Source organism: Monodon monoceros, unplaced genomic scaffold (assembly GCF_005190385.1).
Source record: "Monodon monoceros isolate NGI ecotype Baffin Bay Population unplaced genomic scaffold, NGI_Narwhal_1 Contig3263_ctg1, whole genome shotgun sequence".
Taxonomy (NCBI): domain Eukaryota; kingdom Metazoa; phylum Chordata; class Mammalia; order Artiodactyla; family Monodontidae; genus Monodon; species Monodon monoceros.
The window spans coordinates 1-20,237 of NW_021699185.1; the positions used below are offsets into that span (position 1 = coordinate 1).

Below are 20,237 nucleotides of genomic sequence, written 5' to 3' on the forward strand. Positions count from 1 at the left end.
TTCTGTCTTGCTTCCCCACTAGGGAGCCAAGCCAAAGAAGGCACCTGTAGAACTCACATAGAGACAGACACCCAGGGCCACAATTTCTTCTCCAGAAGCCGTCTTTTGCAAGAACAGAAAGGCAGGAACATTTAACCACTTTTGGGCTCCTGTTTAGGGCAGCTGGTTTAGGTGTAAAATGGCTCATTTTTTTCTTGCCCTATTGGGATCATGAGAAGCTTAAAAAAGTGCCTAGCATAGAATAGGTACAATAAAACCAGTGACTGCCAAAGCCCTGCCTGGTGGCCCAACTCCAACCGTCTTCCTCCACACCACATACCACACGCCTTCAGCATGTTTCCCCCCTTCCTTTGCTCCATCTTCTTCTTTCCTTTCTCAGGAGGCACCTGAAACCCTCCAGGGCATTGCAAGAGCCTGGTCCTGAGGCCATTAATACCCTACACGAGCAAGGTACCAGTGAGCCTGCTTTCAACTCTGGAAACCCATCTTAAGCCACGACACAGGAAAGGACCGACACTTTAGTGACATTTGGGGTTAAAAACACCAGCATCACCCTCGTTATGGCCGTGGGATCAGAAGACCTGGGCTGGAGTGCTGGTTCTGGCACTTTCTAATTCTGTGACCTTGGCCAAGTGCTTGATGCCCCCGATCCACAATTTGCTTGTCTGTAAAATGGCCTCACGAAGTCTTGTGGGGATCAAATGAGAGCTCCCTGGGGAAGCCATGGGTCTCTCTCAAACATGCCCGTGGAGTCTCCCCACAGCCCCACCCCCTGGCTGGGAGCTCAAGACACCAACCTGGTCGTCGATCTTCCGCTGCAGCTGGACCACCTTGTTCTCCATGCCCACGTTGAGGCGTTTTAGGTGCTCTGCTGAGCGGGCCTCAATCTTGAGGGCCTTCAGCTCCCGCTTGGCCTTGAGCCTCCGGAAGCTGCACTGGATGACAATGGCCGCGCCCCGAAGCCGCTGGAAGCACCTGCGAGCCAGCCAGCTCCGCACGTGCTTCTGGATGATGGTGGCCTTGTGCTCCCTGAGGACCTGGCAGGGGACAAGCACACACCTGGTGGGTTTGCACTGCAGGACGGGAGCAAGGGGCTCATGTACTGCTCTGGGGAGAGAGCCAAGGTCAGCGAGAGACAGCCTCCCTAGAGCTTAGGGCTCTGGTGGCCATTTATTTTATGAACAACTTGTAACTAAGTTGGCAGCCTGTGTACCTACAGGAAATGAGCTGTCAAACTCTCCTTTCTAGTTTTTTGTTTTGTTTTTTAACTTTTTATTGGTTAAGAAACCACAGTCTAAAAACTTCAAAGTTGGAGGGGCTTAAACATTATCCAGCTGATAAGCCTCCCGTTCAACAGATGTGGATCCCCTCCTGGTGACGGTGAGCGGGAGAGATGAAGTGACACTGTCGAGTGAGATTGCTGAGTGGGTGAAATGGCTTACAATTACAAACTTGGCTTGCAATTCACTCTTTGTGTTTCTTTCCTGTCCAGTTAAAAAACCACTCAGAAAACTAAAGCACCATCAGTGTTCTTACTCTAATGCCCTGCAAATAAATATTTGTGGAATGAACAAATAAACACGCTGAAAGGCTAACATGCCCAGTGGCACAGCTCTGAGATGAGCTGGGTTCAAACCCTAGCGCCTCCGAAATGCCACCTGTCCCATCCATGGTGACACCACACAGATGTCACCAATCTCCCAGGAATATTCACAGAAGCTTTTCCCACGGGCCCGGGGGTGCTCCATCTGGTGCCTAACCACTTTTGCTTTTTCATTATCAATGTAACACTTTATAGTTTTATTACTGAGAAAATCACACCTTCTCTGATCATACATGAGGTAGATGTTCATTTTAGGAAAACAAAAGACCATTTTAGACATTTCGTTCCAACCCATCTTTCATCTTAGCATTGAGCTTCAGTTATGCGGGGGTGATCTGGTGGATGGGGTGTGTCCTGACTTGGGGCTACCTAACTGGGTCTTTCAGCTTCATTGGATAATGGCCCGGCAGGGAGGAGGTCAGGGTCCTTCTCCTGACCTCACCTCACTGGGCTTCAGCTTGCTAATCAGTTAGATGGAGGAGCTATAGCCTGGTGACTCCCAATACTGCCCCCTTCTCTCAAGTCTGTGTGAGCCCCAGATAGGTCACCAGGCTCTGCCATGGGCTGACCGAGTGCCCTTGGGCAGGTGAGTCAGCTGCTCCGAGCATCTCACCGCTGTTGAAGGGGTACAATGATACGCACCCTTCCTACCTGTGATACTTAATATGTGTCAACTTGACTGGCCACGGGATGCTCAGGTTAAAGACTGTTTCTGGGTGTGTCTGAGAGGATGTTTCCAGAGAGAGAAGTATTTGAGCCGGTGGGCTCAGTGAAGAGGACTGCCCTCCCCTGTGTAGTGGGCATCATGCCATCCACGGTGGGACTAAATAGAACAAAAGGTGGAGGAAGGAGGAATTCGCCTTCTTCCTGCCTCACTGTTGAGCTGGGACATTTCGTCTCATCTTCTCCTGCCCTCAGTCTGGATGTGTACCATCAGCTCCCTTGTCCTGAGGCCTTCAGACTTGGGCTGAATTACACCCCTGACTTTCCTGGGTCTCCAGCTTGTAGACAGCAGATGGGGGGACTGCTCAGCCTCCATGACTGCACGAGCCACTTCCTCATAATAAATACACACACACACACACACACACACACACAGACAGAGATACACGCATCTCCTATCGGTTCTGTCTCTCTGGAGAACTTTTGAGACACTACACCTCATGAGACTTTGGTTAGGATTCAGTGAGAGCAGACTTGTGAAATTACTTAGATAAAAGTTAGAAGCGCCCAAGAAACATTTATGTTGGTGCCAACCCATTTGCTGCTGCTTAGTTCTGAGTCTACAGCCTGAGTCCCTCAGGGTGGCTACACACCTGGTGGTAGATCCTCCGTACAAACATGCCCCGAGCGAAGGCCTGGATGACGACGGTGGCCCTGCGGACCCTCTGGTAGGCCTGGTGAGCCCTCCGCATGCGGTACTGTTTCTGGAGCACCACGGCCGCCCGGGTCCTCCGCATATGCTCGGCCAGCCTGGGGAGGGAGAGAGTGGTGGGCCAGACTGACGGAGTCCTCTGGGTCACTCTTGAATGCGAGCCCCTCCCCCCCTGGCCCTGCCTGGACACCACAAGGGCAAGCCAACTCTCATCACCGTTACCGACTGTAGCAAGGCCTTGGGGACTTGAGGCTCAGCTCAGAACAGCAGAATTGGCTTCCTCCGTCTTGTGCAAAACGTCTTTCCACATATTTACAATTCAGTCTAAGTCTGATCAACTCTGATCCTCATCTGTCCACTCCCCCACCCGCAAGCCCCTCCTGCAACCTGGGCAGTCCTCAACAACATCACATGTTCACACCCCTGTCTGGTCCCTGGAGCTCATCGGGTGTGGAGAGGTAAGGAACCATGTCTCAAGCATCCTTGTACCCCTACATCCAGTACAGGGCCTGGCACAGTGGCACATGGTTAAGTATTTGCTGAATGAATAAAACCTTCTCAGACCTGCAGACCTTCTCAGACCTTCTCAGACCTGCAGACCTCTTTGTTTTCTCATTTCCCAGCCCATTCTGCTGGGGATACACTGCACATGGGCATCTACTTTCCTCTGTTTCATTTCCGCATTCTCCATCTCACCCCTCAAGACAGACATAAAGTCAGTCCAACACTTTTTACCCTCCTTCAGGGCTTTGTTTGGTATCAGGCTCATAGCAAATGCTCAACTAGAGAGTCAGAATATTAAAAGCTAGAAAGGACCTTGGAAATCATCTAGCGCAGCTCCAGAGTGGGAGGTGACCCACTCAGCCCTGCTCTACCTGCTGAAATGAGTCCGAAACCTGGTCCAGCTCTCCCTGAGCAGTCTCTCTAGAATACAAACACCCTGCAGGGAGAGTGCAGAGCCCCCGGCACAAGCATGCTCAGTGATGCCCTGACTGTGGATGACGACTTAGTGTTGATACTACTGACGACCTTCTCATTTCCGTAGCTTTTGTTCCAGAGACCATCTCTCAGCTCTTCACAGGTAAATTAATGGCATTCATCATCTCCAGTCCTGCTCGGATAAACAGCTAACAGCAAGGACAGGAAGGGGAGCTGGAGTAATCTTCTAACTTTATGGTACAAAGGGTGCCTGCTCTGGGCTTGTTTTATATATTCAAGCAGAGATGCCTGAGCAGCCACTTGTGAAACTTTGGCTTCCAAATGCAAGGCCTCCTGGCAATGACTGTCATTTCTCCGAGGAAATCCGGATCTGCAGAGGTCACTGATTTTGAACTAGGGCTGGGTCCAAAATCTGATGACCTGTGTAAAGGTCCGGGGATGGGTCTGGTGGCGGGGGTGTCCTCCACGCCCATCCCTCTGCTCTCCGGAGATGCTTATACCGCTTTAGCGTTTCATCAACCCAATGACATCACTGAGGAGGGGACGTTTAAAGTAAAGTAGCGTCTTCTACATGGTGTTGGGCTGGGTCAGGGCAGCCGACTGGCTTCAGGCTCTGCCCCTAGGTAGCTGCTTGTGGTCAGACAAGTCTCGCCCTCTCTGTGCTGAGTGCAACAACTCATAGAAGGGACCTCCCCAGGTCTTGCCAGCCCTATTTACCAAACTCCCAAGGGATTTTGAAATTGGTGGTGTAAATCACAAAGCTGAGTGTATGTTGACTGTGACAGAAGGGCTGAAATTGTCTCTTTTTCTAAAAGAAGATTGTTTTACTTAAGAGTTTAAGCAAAGGGCAAATGGAGGTTTTGTGGGAAAACCAGCCAGGGCTAGCCTAGGACAGGGACAGACTGGGGGAGGCAAGAGACCTGGGAACTAGACCTACATGCTCAGGTGAGAAGGGTGGGAGAGAGAGAGGCCCAGCTGCTGGGGGAAAGCCGGATGCGGACAGGGCCCAGCAGGAACCACTCGAACTACCGGGGCTGAGGGAGGCCAGCCAGCTCGGAGCTGGTCCCAGCCCCCTGCCCCTCCACCCTCACCGCCAATCTGCTACCTTAGATGTGCCCCGGCTCAGCTCACCTGCGGGCCAGGTGTCCTCGGCAGTACCTCTGCAGAGTTAAGGTAGCTGCCTTCAACCTGCGGTATTTCACCTTCTGCAGCCAGCCCCGGACGGTTTTCTGGATCGTGATGGTGGCTGCCCGGAACTTGTCAGCCCGAAGCTTCTCCAGGTAGGCCACCTGGCCTGCCCGGAAGAAGATCTTGGTGCGGCCAAACTGGAACTTGTCAGGATCCTTTACAAGGCAGGGAGGGGAGCTGGTTCACCATCCGTGAGCGGTAAGGGAAAGCATCCTACCGCCCCAGGTCCTCTGGCGCACAATTCCCTTGCCAGGTGTCACACGCCCCTGCTCCTTAAACACACACTGAGACTTAGTGTGTTAACGGAGCCCGAGCCTGTCCCCACTGCTGGTCAGACACCGAATGCAGCAGTGAAAGAGATCCCTGCCCGCCAGCAGCTGACATCGCTGTGAGGGCAGCCGGACAAGCAAACAAGGAAACAGTACATTTCAGGCAGTGCTGAAGATTACGGGGACAATAAACTGAGGGCTGGAGGATGGGGTGGAGATGTTGAAATAGGCTAATCGAGGAAGGCATTTCTATGGAGGTGATGTTTAAGCAGAGGCCTGAACGAAGTGAAAGGAGGCAGGTGTGGGAAATTAAGAATATATTGCAAATAACCCCCAAATACATTTTATTTGGTTTCTAACTATGTTGTGAGGTTTTTTCAGACATATAATTACTATCTTTAATTACATCTATTCAGGTTGAAGTTAACTGCCCTTCCCTGCGCTCACCCTGGTGGATAAGGGAAGATGACCCAGCCATGTGTATGCGGATGAGCCTGGGCTACTATATTCCATAGGTAACTCACGATAACTGAGCACTCTTTGTAAATAACCTTCATCTAATTTTGCTCCCTTGGCATGCAGACCATAAGGAGGAGATAATGAGCCAAGGTCTAAGGAAAACACACACACGAGAATACACTTCACGTTGACAAATGGCTCTGAAATAATGCTGAGTCACCACTCTTCACGGCCAAGCCCTGGACGGCTAACAGGAACCTGGCTCCACGCACAGGAAAGCCAGGCTGCCTGAGCCGTGGCTGAGCTGGGACACAGCATCTGGCTAGACCGTCACTGACTGTCCCCTCCACGGTCGGGCTGCCGGTGAAGCTGGGAGGAGCGAGCTGCGAGGCCCTGGTTCTCATCCCCACATCTGCTCAGGGCCCTCAGCTCACGCCGGGAGGAACAGGGGCTGGGCTGGGCGGGGAAGCTCTGAGGCGGCCGAGGCCTTGCCTGCATCACTGCCCTGCTGGGGAGACTCCTCTTCGGTGAGCAGGGCTCCAGAAGCAAAAGGTGGGCGGCTCAGCCCTCAGTCGGGGGACAAGCCTGGCTACTGGGCCTTTAGCAGAGCTAGGGCCTGGGGGGTGCCTGCTGCATCTCAGGAACCACAGTACACAGGCTCCGTTTCCTATGCTGGAAAAAACCACCAGGGAAAGGGCAGTCTGGTTCACAGAGCCACAATTTTTACAAATGAGGATCTCTCTGAAGGTCCTGCCTGCTACAGCCATCACCACTGCCCTGATGGCTACACTCCCCTTCCCCCAGGTGTCTTGAGAACGTCTACCCCAGGCCTGCTTTCTGTAACCCCTAGAACTGGCTATACTCTTCACATACCAATCAGAGGTTATCTTTTGAGAACCCTTCTCCAGTAATCAGAGACTGAGGGAGTAGAACGGAATCTTAGCAATCTACCCCAAGCCACTGCTTTTATTTTTACAGATGCCTAGAATGTTGAGGTGACTTGCCAAAGGTCTCACTGAAAATATCAAGGAATAGAACCCGAGACCCAGGACTCCCAGGCCAGAGGTCTCTTACTACACCACGTCGCTTCTGTAATACCATCTCCTTCTCACACTCCTCACATACATATTTCCTCATGCTCTCTGGGTCTCAGGAGATGCTTGTTAATACGCTCCTTCACTGTCAGGATGAAGGTTCAGGTTTGCATGACGGCCAGTGATGTCTATAACCACACTAGATGACCATCTGTCCTGGAGGGCAGGGCCCACCTAGTACACTCTTTCAATAACCCTCACACTGACCACTCCAGGTTAGTACATAGGAAGAACTCAGTAAACATTTGAGGAGTTAAAGAAAAAAAAATTCAGGCTAAAGATGGAGGTATTCCTAAAATCCTTGCAGGATGAGACTATCACTCGTGAGCAACCTCATGATGTAGCCCCTGCCCCGTGGCTGCTGGCCAATGGATGTGGCTGGTGAGCGCCTACTGCCTGGCCTACAGGCCGCCTTCGTCACTGCTTCTCTCCTAATCACTCTGCTCTAAAATGTACTATGACATAAATCACCGCAAGATCCTTGTTGACCCACCTCCTAGAGAAATGGAAATAAAAACAAAAATAAACAAATAGGACTTAATGAAACTTAAAAGCTTTTGCACAGCAAAGGAAACCATAAACAAGATGAAAGACAACCCTCAGAATGGGAGAAAATATTTGCAAATGAAGCAACTCACAAAGGATTAATCTCCAAAATTTATAAGCAGCTCATGCAGCTCAATAACAAAAAAAAACAACCCACTCCAAAAATGGGCAGAAGACCTAAAGAGACATTTCTCCAAGGAAGATATACAGATTGCCAACAAACACATGAAAGAATGCTCAACATCATTAATCATTAGAGAAATGCAAATCAAAACTACAATGAGGTATCACCTCACACCGGTCAGAATGGCCATCTTCAAAAAATCTAGAAACAATAAATGCTGGAGAGGGTGTGGAGAAAAGGGAACACTCTTGCACTGCTGGTGGGAATGTGAATTGATACAGCCACTATGGAGAACAGTATGGAGGTTCCTTAAAAAACTACAAATAGCACTACCATACGACCCAGCAATCCCACTACCGGGCATATACCCTGAGAAAACCATAATTCAAAAAGAGTCATGTACCAAAATGTTCATTGCAGCTCTATTTACAATAGCCAGGACATGGAAGCAACCTAAGTGTCCATCAACAGATGAATGGATAAAGAAGATGTGGCACATATATATAATGGAATATTACTCAGCCATAAAAAGAAACGAAATTGAGTTATTTGTTGTGAGGTGGATGGACCTAGAGTCTGTCATGCAGAGTGAAGTAAGTCAGAAAGAGAAAAACAAATACCACATGCTAACACATATATATGGAATCTAAGAAAAAACAAAAAAAGTCATGAAGAACCTAGGGGTAAGACGGGAATGGAGACGCAGACCTACTAGAGAATGGACTTGAGGATGTGGGGAGGGGGAAGGGTAGGCTGTGACGAAGTGAGAGAGTGGCATGGACATATATATACTACCAAATGTAGAATAGATAGCTAGTGGGAAGCAGCCGCATAGCACAGGGAGATCAGCTCGGTGCTTTGTGACCACCTAGAGGGGTGGGATAGGGAGGGTGGGAGGGAGGGAGACGCAAGAGGGAAGAGATATGGGAACACGTGTATATGTGTAACTGATTCACTTTGTTATAAAGCAGAAACTAACACACCATTGTAAAGCAATTATCCTCCAACAAAGATGTTAAAATAAATAAATAAATAAAATAAAATAAAATGTACTAAGCATGTTCCTGGAGAGGGCAGGGAGCTGGCATGTGCCATTTTAGGCTAACGTGTGGCTTTGCCAAGTCTCAGTTGCTTGAAGTCCCCAAGTCACTTAGCATTGGTGACCAGAAGATGTGGTTCCCAAAAGAGGGAAAAAACAAACAAAAAAGGAAATAGAAGGTCTCTAGGGAAGTCTTAAAGCACTGATCCTTATTCCATCTCCAGGAAGGGTAATTATACAGTGACATTAATTAATCAGTCAGACTCAGCGGGTGATGTGGTTTAGACTGTGGGGGCTCCTGAGTAGCCTTGGGCAATTTATATCAGCTGCCTGTGCCTCAGTTTTCCTCAGCTGTGAAATGGGCATCACGCTGTATGTTTCTCGTAAGGAAATGTTAGGATGAGATGAAGTGTGTGAAGCAGTTAGAAAAGAGTCTGACTCCTAGCAAGTGCTTAATAACCGTGAGCCACTGGTGGCAGGTTTCATCAGGACAGGCTCATGTCACCCATGCAGCCACTTGCACAAAGAGCAAAAGAGCTCACAAAGAGCTCACATCAGAGCTCCTGTGATGACCAGTTATTGTGCTAGGAACAAATGACAGTGGGGCCCTTGCCATTTCGTTGTTCAGAGTCTGGTGAAATGAAAAAGAAGCCCTTAACTACAATACAAGGGGAGAAACACAAAAATAGAAGGCAGAAGTTGAGAAGTGTTGGCCAGTGACTAACTCCGACTGGGAGGCTAGGAACAGGCTTCAAAGGCCAGAAAGCATTTTAGAGCTCAATCTAGAGGGAAAGTAAAACCTGGCCGGACAGGTAAAAGAGGGAAAAAGCACTTCAGGCAGAGGAAACAGCATGTATTCACATGCTTTAGGGAATTCACTTGTTCACTCATTCCACAAATGTTTGGTGGGTTACTTCTGTGTGTCAGGCTCAGTACTAATAACTAGGGGAGAGTGTCAATACAAAGGCCATCCTCTGAAAGAAAGCAGACACATCTGGAGCACAGGACAGCATGGTATGGGCTCAGAGAGTGCTGGATTGAGGAAACTGGGAGGGCAGAGTCGGCATGGAAGCTGGGCATTAACAAGCCAGCGGCCTGAGCGTATCAAGAGCAGGACAGGGCAGTGGCACTCGGTCCTGCCAGCTGGAGGGGAGCAGAGTGTGGGAAGCTGAGTCAGCCAGTCGGACCTGGGCCCCCTCCAGAGTACCCTCTGTTTGGGAAGCAGCAGTTCTGCTGGAAGCTTGGAGAAGTCCAGGGAAGGCAGAGGAAGTGTGGAACTACAGTCTGGAGAAAGGAGAAGGCAGCCCCATGGCAGAGCAGGCTACTTGTGAGCCTTGGTTACACGAAGAGCCTCCTGGTACCAGTAGAGAAGGAAGACTCCCGACGCTCCACATCAACCAGAATCAGCTGACCCTGAACACATTTTTCTCACCCGTTGAAAGAGGACACGTTGAAATGTAAACACCGACAGATACACCACAGCAAAAACCTCAATTAACCAGAGTCCAGAGAACCAACTGCAACCTTCAATTAACGAGATTGTCATCCTCTTACTCTCTGTGGAATATTTAGCACAGCACTCTGTACTGTCTACAGCTACAGACTTGAGCTGCTAAGACAACGCTGAGGGTGACTGTGTCACTTTCACAAAATAACAAAGGACCTTAAAAGCTGATCATCTGGCAATGAGCTATACTCCAGATGAACAGATTTTCCTAGCAAAACAATACTTAGAAATTAAAAAATTTAGATGTAAGTCTCTTACCTTCTTAAAGGAAGGGTTTTGATATAATCTAGCCCTTTGTTGAGACCGTTAAGTACCATACTCTGCTGTAACCCCGGATACTCTGGAACTAAGAAATACTCAAGGGTCTGTCCCTCACTACAGGCCCCCAAGCGCTCTGCTACTGTTCTCCAGTCCCAAGTGTCAGCTGTTGAGTTCAGACTGTTTCAAATAAAATGAAATCCACTGCCTGATTTAAAACAAGCATCTGGGGGTGGGCCTGAGGCCGGCTCTGCAGTGAGGAAGCTACCAGAAGCACAGCTCTTTTCCCCTCCACTGGCTCCCAGGCTGTGCCCGGGCTCCAGATCAGAGCCCCCGGGTGGGTGCACTGGTGCCGGCAGGCTGAGCTGTGGAGCCCCAGGCTTTGGGGAAGCCAGAGATCCCGGCCAGCAGCTTGTAGCCAGGAGCAGCCTCATCATGACCCCCAGCGTGCTGTATAAACAATTTCATCTTCTATGTGAGCTGTGATGTGGGAAAGGCTAGAAAGTTCTCCAGGCAGGTGAAGGGGCTTCTCCTTTACAGTTGCTGACACAGGCAAATGGATTAATATCTCAGGAACAGTTTCAATACGAGGGATGAAGACCCAAAAGGCAGTTAACACCTCCCCCACCCCCCTAATCCCAGGGCACCGCGGCTGAGCCTCCCCTGGAGCCCAGCAGTCGGGCCGTGCCCAGCTCACCTTAATGAGGCTCTCCAGCACAGACTTGCAGATGGCCTTTTTGTCTGTGTTGGCGAGCTCTTTCTTCTTGACCAGCACCCGATACCGGTTGTAGAAGTCATGGTAGGCCCACCTGGAGGGAAAACCGGTGCATCAGGGGACACATCCTGCCTCTCGGCCACACAAGGGCCGTGGGTGATCTCAGACAGCGCCCCATGGGGTCAATATGCCTGGCACAAAGCCCTTCTCAGAGCAGCAAAACACGTTCCGGGGCATTCTGTTCTCCCTTGATGCCTTCTGAGAATTTCAGTGTGTAGTTAAGTTATAGATTCATGGCTGGAAGACTGAAAGAAAAAGGAAGCATTGGAGGCTCCCCTGGGAGGGCTGACCAGAGGCAGAACCACTCACAGGGGGTTTCTGCCCCAAAACGTGGAGCTCCACTCCATTGCTGCTGGAATGGGGGAGCCTTACCTGGAATGCAGCTTGATTTTTCTTCTTATAAAACTAAAACTAATATAGCTCATTGAAAACTTTCTAAAGCAGGAAAGCATACGTTAGCAAATAAAGAGAGGCCATATTCTAACCCCTGGAGATACACTGTTCACACACGTTGGTATAGTTTAGAAGGAGCCATTTTTCTCCCGCAAGTAGACTTTATGATTCCACACCACCCCCGCTGTTTATTAGAGTAATGTAGGCCCACTGTAAAGAAAATGTCCATCAATGCACATAAAATAAAGAGCACTTATAATTTCACTACCTTTTTAGTAAGTGCCGTTCTGGTACATTCTGGAAGGAAATCTTTAGGAGAGCTCTACTTAAACAAATGCAGTCTTTTCAATGACCAAAGACGTCATTTTCCAGGCGGGCTCTGACCCTTTCTCCTGAAAGCGACCTCAGTTCACACGGACGCTCATATTCTCCTCGCTTCTCATCTCAGTTTTCAGGGGACGCTCACAGCCTTTGCGTGGAACTCATGTTCTGTTGCAGCACAACCCTGCTCTATGGAGACTTTGAATTTGCAGCCTAAGTCCCTCTGAAGGTGAATTCGGCCCATCTGTCCCCACTCCTTCCGAGTCCTCAGAGGCATCAAGAGATGCTCACCCCTTCGGAGGCATCAGGAGATGCTACACACACACTCTGTCTTCAGGTCCACATGCTGTCCACGGTGCCCGTTTGGAAATCATATAGGTGCTGCCTTGAGATCGTGTGTTACCATTCACCATCACCTGTGGCCTTGCTGAGTGACTGTCCAGTTACTCAATCTCCCTCATTCTAAAGTATTAATGCAGAATAAACGGATTGCATCCCTTCTCCTGGAGCACATTCGCTTTTAAAAGGGATCCTTTAGAAATTTTATCCAAAGAAATGAGTACTGTGGAAAATCAGGGGCCACTGCGAGCTGCTCCCCTTGCCCTCCACAGTCGCATGCCAGTGTGGTCCTTGGGTTCCCCCTCCCTCCCAGGCGACCCATCTCCACTCCCTGGGACGAGAAGGAAAACAGACTGAGCTCAGAGCCTCTCCGTGCCTTTGAAGACACTCGCCTGGTTTGGTGGAAGACTTCTAACACAGCCATGGGTCTCAGAGAAGGTACAAATAACAAAATGGCTTTTTTTTCCATCTTTTTTTTTCTCTACATAAAATGGCTTATGCCTTACCTTTTTTTAAATAACAGCTTGAGATATAACACACATACTGTAAAGATGTACCTTTTTAAAAGTATACAGTTCAATAGTTTTTTAGTACCTTCACGAAGTCGTGCAACTATCCCCAATGTTGAATTCCAGAACATTTCCATCACCCCCAAACAAAACCCAACACCTAGTATCAGTCACTCCCTGTTCTCCCCTCCCCCCAGACCGCGACATCCACTAATATACTTTGTTTCCATGCCCTTTACCTTTTCAATGGGTTCTGTCTGTCACAAATGCAAGGTCACAGGGGAATGACAGCACCTGTTCTGCTCGGAGCTGACCAGGTGTGCGCATGGCCCTGCTCCACAGGCTCACAATGTGTGGGTTACCCCCTTCAGCAGGGGGCGGCAGAAGGTGCTGGGATCGGGCCCAGGTAGCGTTTCCGCTGCTCTGTGCCCTTTGGGACCGTGAGCCAAACCCACCTAATTACTGGAAATCTCTACCAGGAGGCTTTAAAAATGGAAACACTTATTATTTGCCCAGCTAAACGTTGCTTCAATGATTTCAATCAGGCACAGTAAATGTCAAGAAAACTCCGAAGCCCTGACCGACCTAATACTGGCGGCCCAGGAACAGAGAGCTGGATGGATAAGCTGCAAATTAGACATTCATTTTGTTTTGTTTCTTTTTTTGGTACGGGCCCAGCCGCCCTGTGGCATGTGGGATCCTCCCGGACCCTGGCACGAACCTGTGTCCCCTGCATCGGCAGGCGGACTCTCAACCACTGCGCCACCAGGGAAGCCCCATTTTGTTTTTAATACATGCAAACGCTGTTGAATTTTTTCCAGGCTCTTTTTGCACCAGCCCCCAAGTTTTAAACATAGACCATTCTGTTTACTGATACTTCCACGTGGGGCAAGATGGATCTGGGCAAGAATCCAAGAGAATGAAAAGTGTCCTTACTCCCCACGCCTACCATCAGTGTTTCACCCGGGTCATGCACTCCTTCCTGCCTGCCCAGCGGGGTGTGGGCTCTCCCTTCAAGGTGGCTCAGCACTTTCGGCGTGGCTTTCTGAGGCCACTTTCCACCTCCTGCAGTTCGGTTAGCCATGTCGTCATCTGTCTTGTTTCTCACTATGAGTTTGCAATTTCTCTGGGGAAATAATTAGAGCAGCGTTTCACTGGGCTAAAAACCTTCAATGCTTCTAATTTGAAAACCACTTACTGCTGACAGTTCTATAACTCTGGAAGGTTACAGGCTCCAGGAGATGACGAGGGAGTAGGGAGATGTGACCGCAATACAGAAAAAACTTGGAGCACGGGAGCAGAGAAGCCCGCTCTGACACTGACTGGCAGTGTGACCTTAGACAAATCACAGACTGGACACCTCACCTCCCCTGTCTGCAAGTGGAGAGAACATCACCCACCTCACGAGTACCTCCCAGGACTTCAGTAGCCAGTGAGTTCACGGATGTGGAGGGTTTGGAAAGCTGCAACGCTTCCTACAGACCTAAGTGACTCTCCCTTCCCATCCAAGCCCTGCCCCTTTTCTTTGAAAGGCTTCCTCAGATGCCTGCATCAAGGTGACACCAATGGGGGAGGAGGACGCTGCAGAATGCAGCCCTTCCACAGAGAAGGGCTTGGGTGGGCACTCCCTCATGGGGTACCACAACAGGGTCTGGGCATGTACGTGTCCTTCACCAAAGGACCCAGAATCAAACGTGGATTCCGTTTTCTGTGGACCTCTGTGCTCTTAGAAATGAAATCTTCACAGGAAAGGCTCCCTCATCCGTAAGAGGAAAACCTTCCAAGGGAATCTAAATAGAATATGTGATTCTTTTTCCAGAAGTAGAATTTCTTAACAAGACTTTCTGTTTTGGCAGGAACATCTGGATGGAGGTTTTCTGTGCCCATGTAAAAGTTAGGAAAGACCGCTTATTATCACCACAGGTACCCAAGGTTTCCCCTGGAGCTTATGTACCACGAAACCTCTCTCTCTCATAGCATTTGAAGTATTCCCGTTTCCCTGGGGGACACAGAGCTTTCTGCGTTGTACTGTGGATGCTTTTTTGTACATGCTAGCTTCTCTGCTGGCTTTGTGCCTCCTTCGGCCAAGCTCGGATACGTCTTCCGATACTTTTCTTAAACCTCCCAGCGCCTATCACGCATGGTATCTTTACCTGCAGTCACTTACTACATCTTAAAATCTCGGTATTTTCTGAGCTTTAAAATGGCTGGAACCCAGTGTTAAACTTTTCTCTCTACCAGAGTTTCTCAAGGAGGGCAGGAATGGCTCTGGGGCAGACACTTTCTCAGTGTATGGGACAGTTCCCCAGGACACAGAGCATCTTTCCACCATTACCCACCTCCCCCTTCATCAAGATATGCAAAAATGTTCCCAAACATGTGTGGAATGTGTGTTACAGAACACAGTCCTAGTCCAAGGAACCTTAAGAACAATGGACCATGACTGCCATCCGCCTCTGCAGTGTGAATCTGCTTCCTCCGGTCCCCCCCCCCCCCCCCCCCCCCCCCCCCCCCCCCCGCTCGCTGGGTGGCCCTGGAGACACCCTCTCCCAGGCATCTCTGTGGCCGATGGCCTGGGGGTGTCTTTTAAGCCCACCCTGGGCCCAGCTGCTCTTCCATTCTATTCCATATTAGCAGTGGGAGAAGAGCTCCCATCCTAAGTGTATTCCAGGCCTCAACTGTGGCCCCAACCCTGGGCTATGTGGAGTCGTAGGGGCCTCAGAGACAGGACTCACTCAGCTCTGGATTCAGACTCGCATGCCAGGGGTCTGGCTGAATGTCCCAGACTTTAATATCGTGTTTTCTCCGAAATAGAGGCCTACTTCACCCTATGTGTCTCTGGTCTGCTGGGGAGCAGGCATGCCAACCGGTAGAGCGGTCACAGCTGGGTGTGGGGAAAGCCCAGGACCTGTGGCAGCTCCTGGGAAGAAGTGGGAGCAGGCATGGTGGGTGAGCTGCCCCAGGCCAAGGGTTCAGCAGAGCCCACCAGCCTGGAAAGGTGCTTCCTCGTTACAAGCTCCTCAGGCCTCAAGACAGTGTGTGGTGGAGCACATGCAGTGGGGGGATGTTTGCTTGACTGAGTTCCCATCTGGAGCCCGATACTGTACCTAACATCTACACGTGGGGACGCCCCACAGAACACGCCTGCCTGCAGGGCCCCAATGGACCAGTGTGTACAATGGGGTGGATCTGCAAAGCTGGTGGCACTTTGCTTCCTTCTCTTGGACAGGCTTCCTCATGCGGGGACTGACTGGTATAGACAAGCTCTGAATCTCTCCAGTAAGACCAGAGTATGAGGCTAAGTCACACAACTTCTCTGACATCAGGCCACAAGAGGAATCCCTGAAGATGGCATGTCAGGTTATCACAAGGACCCCTAAGAAAAAGGTGACGAATCCATCAGGGCTTTTCAGGTCAGGATTAGGTGGGTTAACCTGTACTTTGACATACCTCACGGCCCTGTGACATTCAACTTAGGCAAAGATCCTGGTCATGCCGACACGGAACATAAGGGGTTATGCTTCTCTTCTAGTCTGAGAACCTTCAGGAGCCTGTGAGCTCCAGGGGCCGGGGGCGGGGGGCTGGTCCCCTCCAGTGTTTCACACACAGGCCAACAGACATTTGCGGGGCAGAGGTGTTTAGCCATGCTGAGATGCCTGTTAACCAGGACCAACAGAATCTTTCTAGATACGAGCTGCAGAAACAATTTTCATGATAGACACCAAGCACCATACTCTTCTCTTGTTCTCTCTTTTGAAGAAACAACCCAGCGGAGAAATAAATGATGTTGCATGCAGGAGTTTTCCTTGGAACTGTATCAAGGATGGACAAAATTTTCCAAGGAACACAAGAGACCGAAGTCAGAGGAGAGGGCACTTTGTAGAAGACTCACAAGTGAAGGCATCCTTAACCCCTGGCCGTGTGGTATGACAACTCTACCCCTTGCTATCTGTGAGGATTTAATCTGATCACTTAACTCTTAAGGGATCTGTTTTGTCATCCTAAAATGGGGTGATACCCCCTTATCTTGCCTACCAAGAGTCAATATGGTCTTTTCAACAAATGGTGCTGGCACAACTGGTATCTGTATGCAAAAGGATGAGGTCGGACCTCTACTTCACATTACACATAAATTAATGCAAAATGGATTAAAAACCTAAACCTATAAAACTCTCAGAAGAAAACATACGTGTAAATCTTTGTGACCTTGGATTGGGCAAACAATCTCAGAGGAAAAAATAGATACATTGGACTCTTGCTAAATGAAAAGCTATTATGCTTCAAAGGACACCATCAAGAAAGTGAAAAGACACCCAACAGAATGCGAGAAAATATTTGCCAGTCATATATCTGGTAAGGATCTAGTATCTAGAATATGTAAAGAACTCCTACAACTCAACACCAAAGAGACAACTAACCCAATTTAAAAATGGGCAAATGATTTGCATACCATTTCTCCAAAGAAGATATACGAATGGCCAATAAGCACATGGAACTATGCTCAACTTCATTAATCATCAGAGAAATGCAAATCAAATCACAGTGGGATGCCACGTGACACCCACTAGGATGGCTATAACAAAAAAGACAGACAATAACAAGTGCTGGCAAGAATGTATAGATATGGGAAGCCCCATCCATTGCTGGTGAGAATGTAGAATGGCGCAGCCATGCTGGAAAACAGTGGCAGTTTCTTGAAAGAGTAAAGAGTTATCATATTACCCAGCAATCCTACCTCTAGGTATAAATAGGAGAAATAAAATATACATGCATACAAAACTATGTGCATGAATATTCAGAGCCGTATTATTCATACATGTTAAGAAGTGGAAATAATCCAAATGTCCATACAAAAACAAGACCCGTATATATGCTCTCTACCAGAGACCCACTTCAGACCTAGGGACACATACAGACTGAAAGTGAGGGGATGGAAAAAGATATTCCATGCAAATGGAAATCAAAAGAAAGCTGGAGTAGCAATTCTCATATCAGACAAAATAGACTTTAAAACAAAGACTATTACAAGAGACAAAGAAGGACACTACATAATGATCAAGGGATCAATCCAAGAAGAAGATATAACAATTGTAAATACTTACGCACCCAACAAAGAAGCAGCTCAATACATAAGGCAAATACTAACAGCCATAAAAGGGGAAATCGACAGTAACACAATCATAGTAGGGGACTTTAACACCCCACTTTCACCAATGGACAGATCCTCCAAAATGAAAATAAATAAAAAACACAAGCTTTAAATGATACATTAAACAAGATGCACTTAATTGATATTTATAGGACATTCCATCCAAAAACAACAGAATACACATGCTTCTCAAGTGCTCATGGAACATTCTCCTGGAGAGATCATATCTTGGGGCACAAATCAAGCCTTGGTAAATTTAGGAAAATTGAAATCGTATCAAGTATCTTTTCCGACCACAATGCTATGAGACTACATATCAATTACAGGAAAAACTCTGTAAGAAATACAAACACATGGAGGCTAAACAACACACTACTTAATAACCAAGAGATCACTGAAGAAATCAGAAAGGAAATCAAAAATACCCAGAAACAAATGACAATGAAAACACAACAACCCAAAAGCTATGGGATGCAGCAAAAGTAGTTCCAAGAGGGAAGTTTATAGCTATACAAGCCTACCTTAAGAAATAAGAAACGTCTCAAATAAACAACCTAACCTTACACCTAAAACAATTAGAGAAAGAAGAACAAAAAAACCCCAAAGTTAGCAGAAGGAAAGAAATCATAAAGATCAGATCAGAAATAAATGAAAAAGAAATGAAGGAAACGATAGCAAAGATCAATAAAACTAAAACCTGGTTCTTTGAGAAGATAAACAAAATTGATAAAACATTAGCCAGACTCATCAAGAAAAAAAGGGAGAAGACTCAAATCAATAGAATTAGAAATGAAAAAGGAGAAGTAACAACTGACACTGCAGAAATACAAAGGATCATGAGATTACTAGAAGCAACTATATCCCAATAAAATGGACAACCTGGAAGAAATGGACAAATTCTTAGAAATGCACAACCTTCTGAGAATGAACCAGGAAGAAACAGAATATATGAACAGACAATAACAAGCACTGAAATTGAAACTGTGATTAAAAATCTTCCAACAAACAAAAGCCCAGGACCAGATGGTTTCACAGGCAAATTCTATCAAACATTTAGAGAAGAGCTAACACCTATCCTTCTCAAACTCTTCCAAAATATAGCAGAGGGAGGAACGCTCCCAAACTCATTCTACGAGGCCACCATCACTCTGATACCAAAACCAGACAAAGACGTCACAAAGAAAGAAAACTACAGACCAATATCACTGATGAACATAGATGCAAAAATCCTCAACGAAGTCCTAGCAAACAGAATCCAACAGCACATTAAAAGGATCATACACCATGATCAAGTGTGGTTTATACCAGGAATGCAAGGATTCTTCAATATATGCAAATCAATCAACGTGATACACCATTTACACAAATTGAAGGAGAAAAACCGTATGATCATCTCAATTGATGCAGAGTAAGTTTTCAACAAAATTCAACACCCATTTATGATAAAAACCCTCCAGAAAGTAGGCATAGAGGGAACTTTCCTCAATATAATACAGGCCGTACCCACAGCCAAACATCATCCTCACTGGTGAAAAACTGAAACCATTTCCACAAAGATAAGGAAGAAGACAAGGTTGCCCACTCTCACCACTATTATTCAACATAGTTTTGGAAGTTTTAGCCACAGCAATCAGAGAAGAAAAAGAAATAAAAGGAGTACCAATTGGAAAAGAAGAAGTAAACCTGTCACTGTTTGCAGATGGCATGATACTATATATAAAGAATCCTAAAGATGCTACCAGAAAACTACTAGAGCTAATCAATGAATTTGGTAAAGTAGCAAGATATAAAATTAATGCACAGAAATCTCTTGCATTCCTATATACTAATGATGAAAAATCTGAAAGTGAAATTAAGAAAACACTCCCATTTACCATTGCAACAAAAAGAATAAAATATCTAGGAATAAACCTACCTAAGGAGACAAAAGACCTGTATGCAGAAAATTATAAGACACTGATGAAAGACATTAAAGATGATACAAATAGATGGAGAGATATAACATGTTCTTGGATTGGAAGAATCAACATTGTGAAAATGACTCTACTACCCAAAGCAATCTACAGATTCAATGCAATCCCTATCAAACTACCACTGGCATTTTTCACAGAACTAGAATGAAAAATTTCAGAATTTGTATGGAAACACAAAAGACCCCTAATAGCCAAAGCAGTCTGGAGAAAGAAAAACAGAGCTGGAGGAATCAGGCTCCCTGACTTCAGACTATACTATAAAGCTACAGTAATCAGGACAGTATGGTACTGGAACAAAAACAGAAATATAGATCAATGGAACAGGATAGAAAGCCCAGAGATAAACACACGCACATATGGTCACCTTATCTTTGATA

General features: G+C 47.5%; 1 protein-coding gene across 1 annotated transcript in view; it reads right to left on the minus strand.

The window, feature by feature from the left end:
- Positions 1 to 4,615: 4,615 nt before the first annotated feature.
- Positions 4,616 to 20,237, minus strand: part of LOC114902758 (unconventional myosin-Vb) — a 324,214-nt gene continuing 308,592 nt past the window's right edge. Inside the window, exons 18-19 of the mRNA XM_029235361.1 lie at positions 11,099 to 11,210; positions 4,616 to 5,260 (exon numbers count right to left, since the gene is read on the minus strand). Coding sequence (XP_029091194.1) covers positions 5,045 to 5,260; positions 11,099 to 11,210 — 328 coding nt within the window. The 3' untranslated portion in view covers positions 4,616 to 5,044. The remainder of the gene's footprint in view (positions 5,261 to 11,098; positions 11,211 to 20,237) is intronic.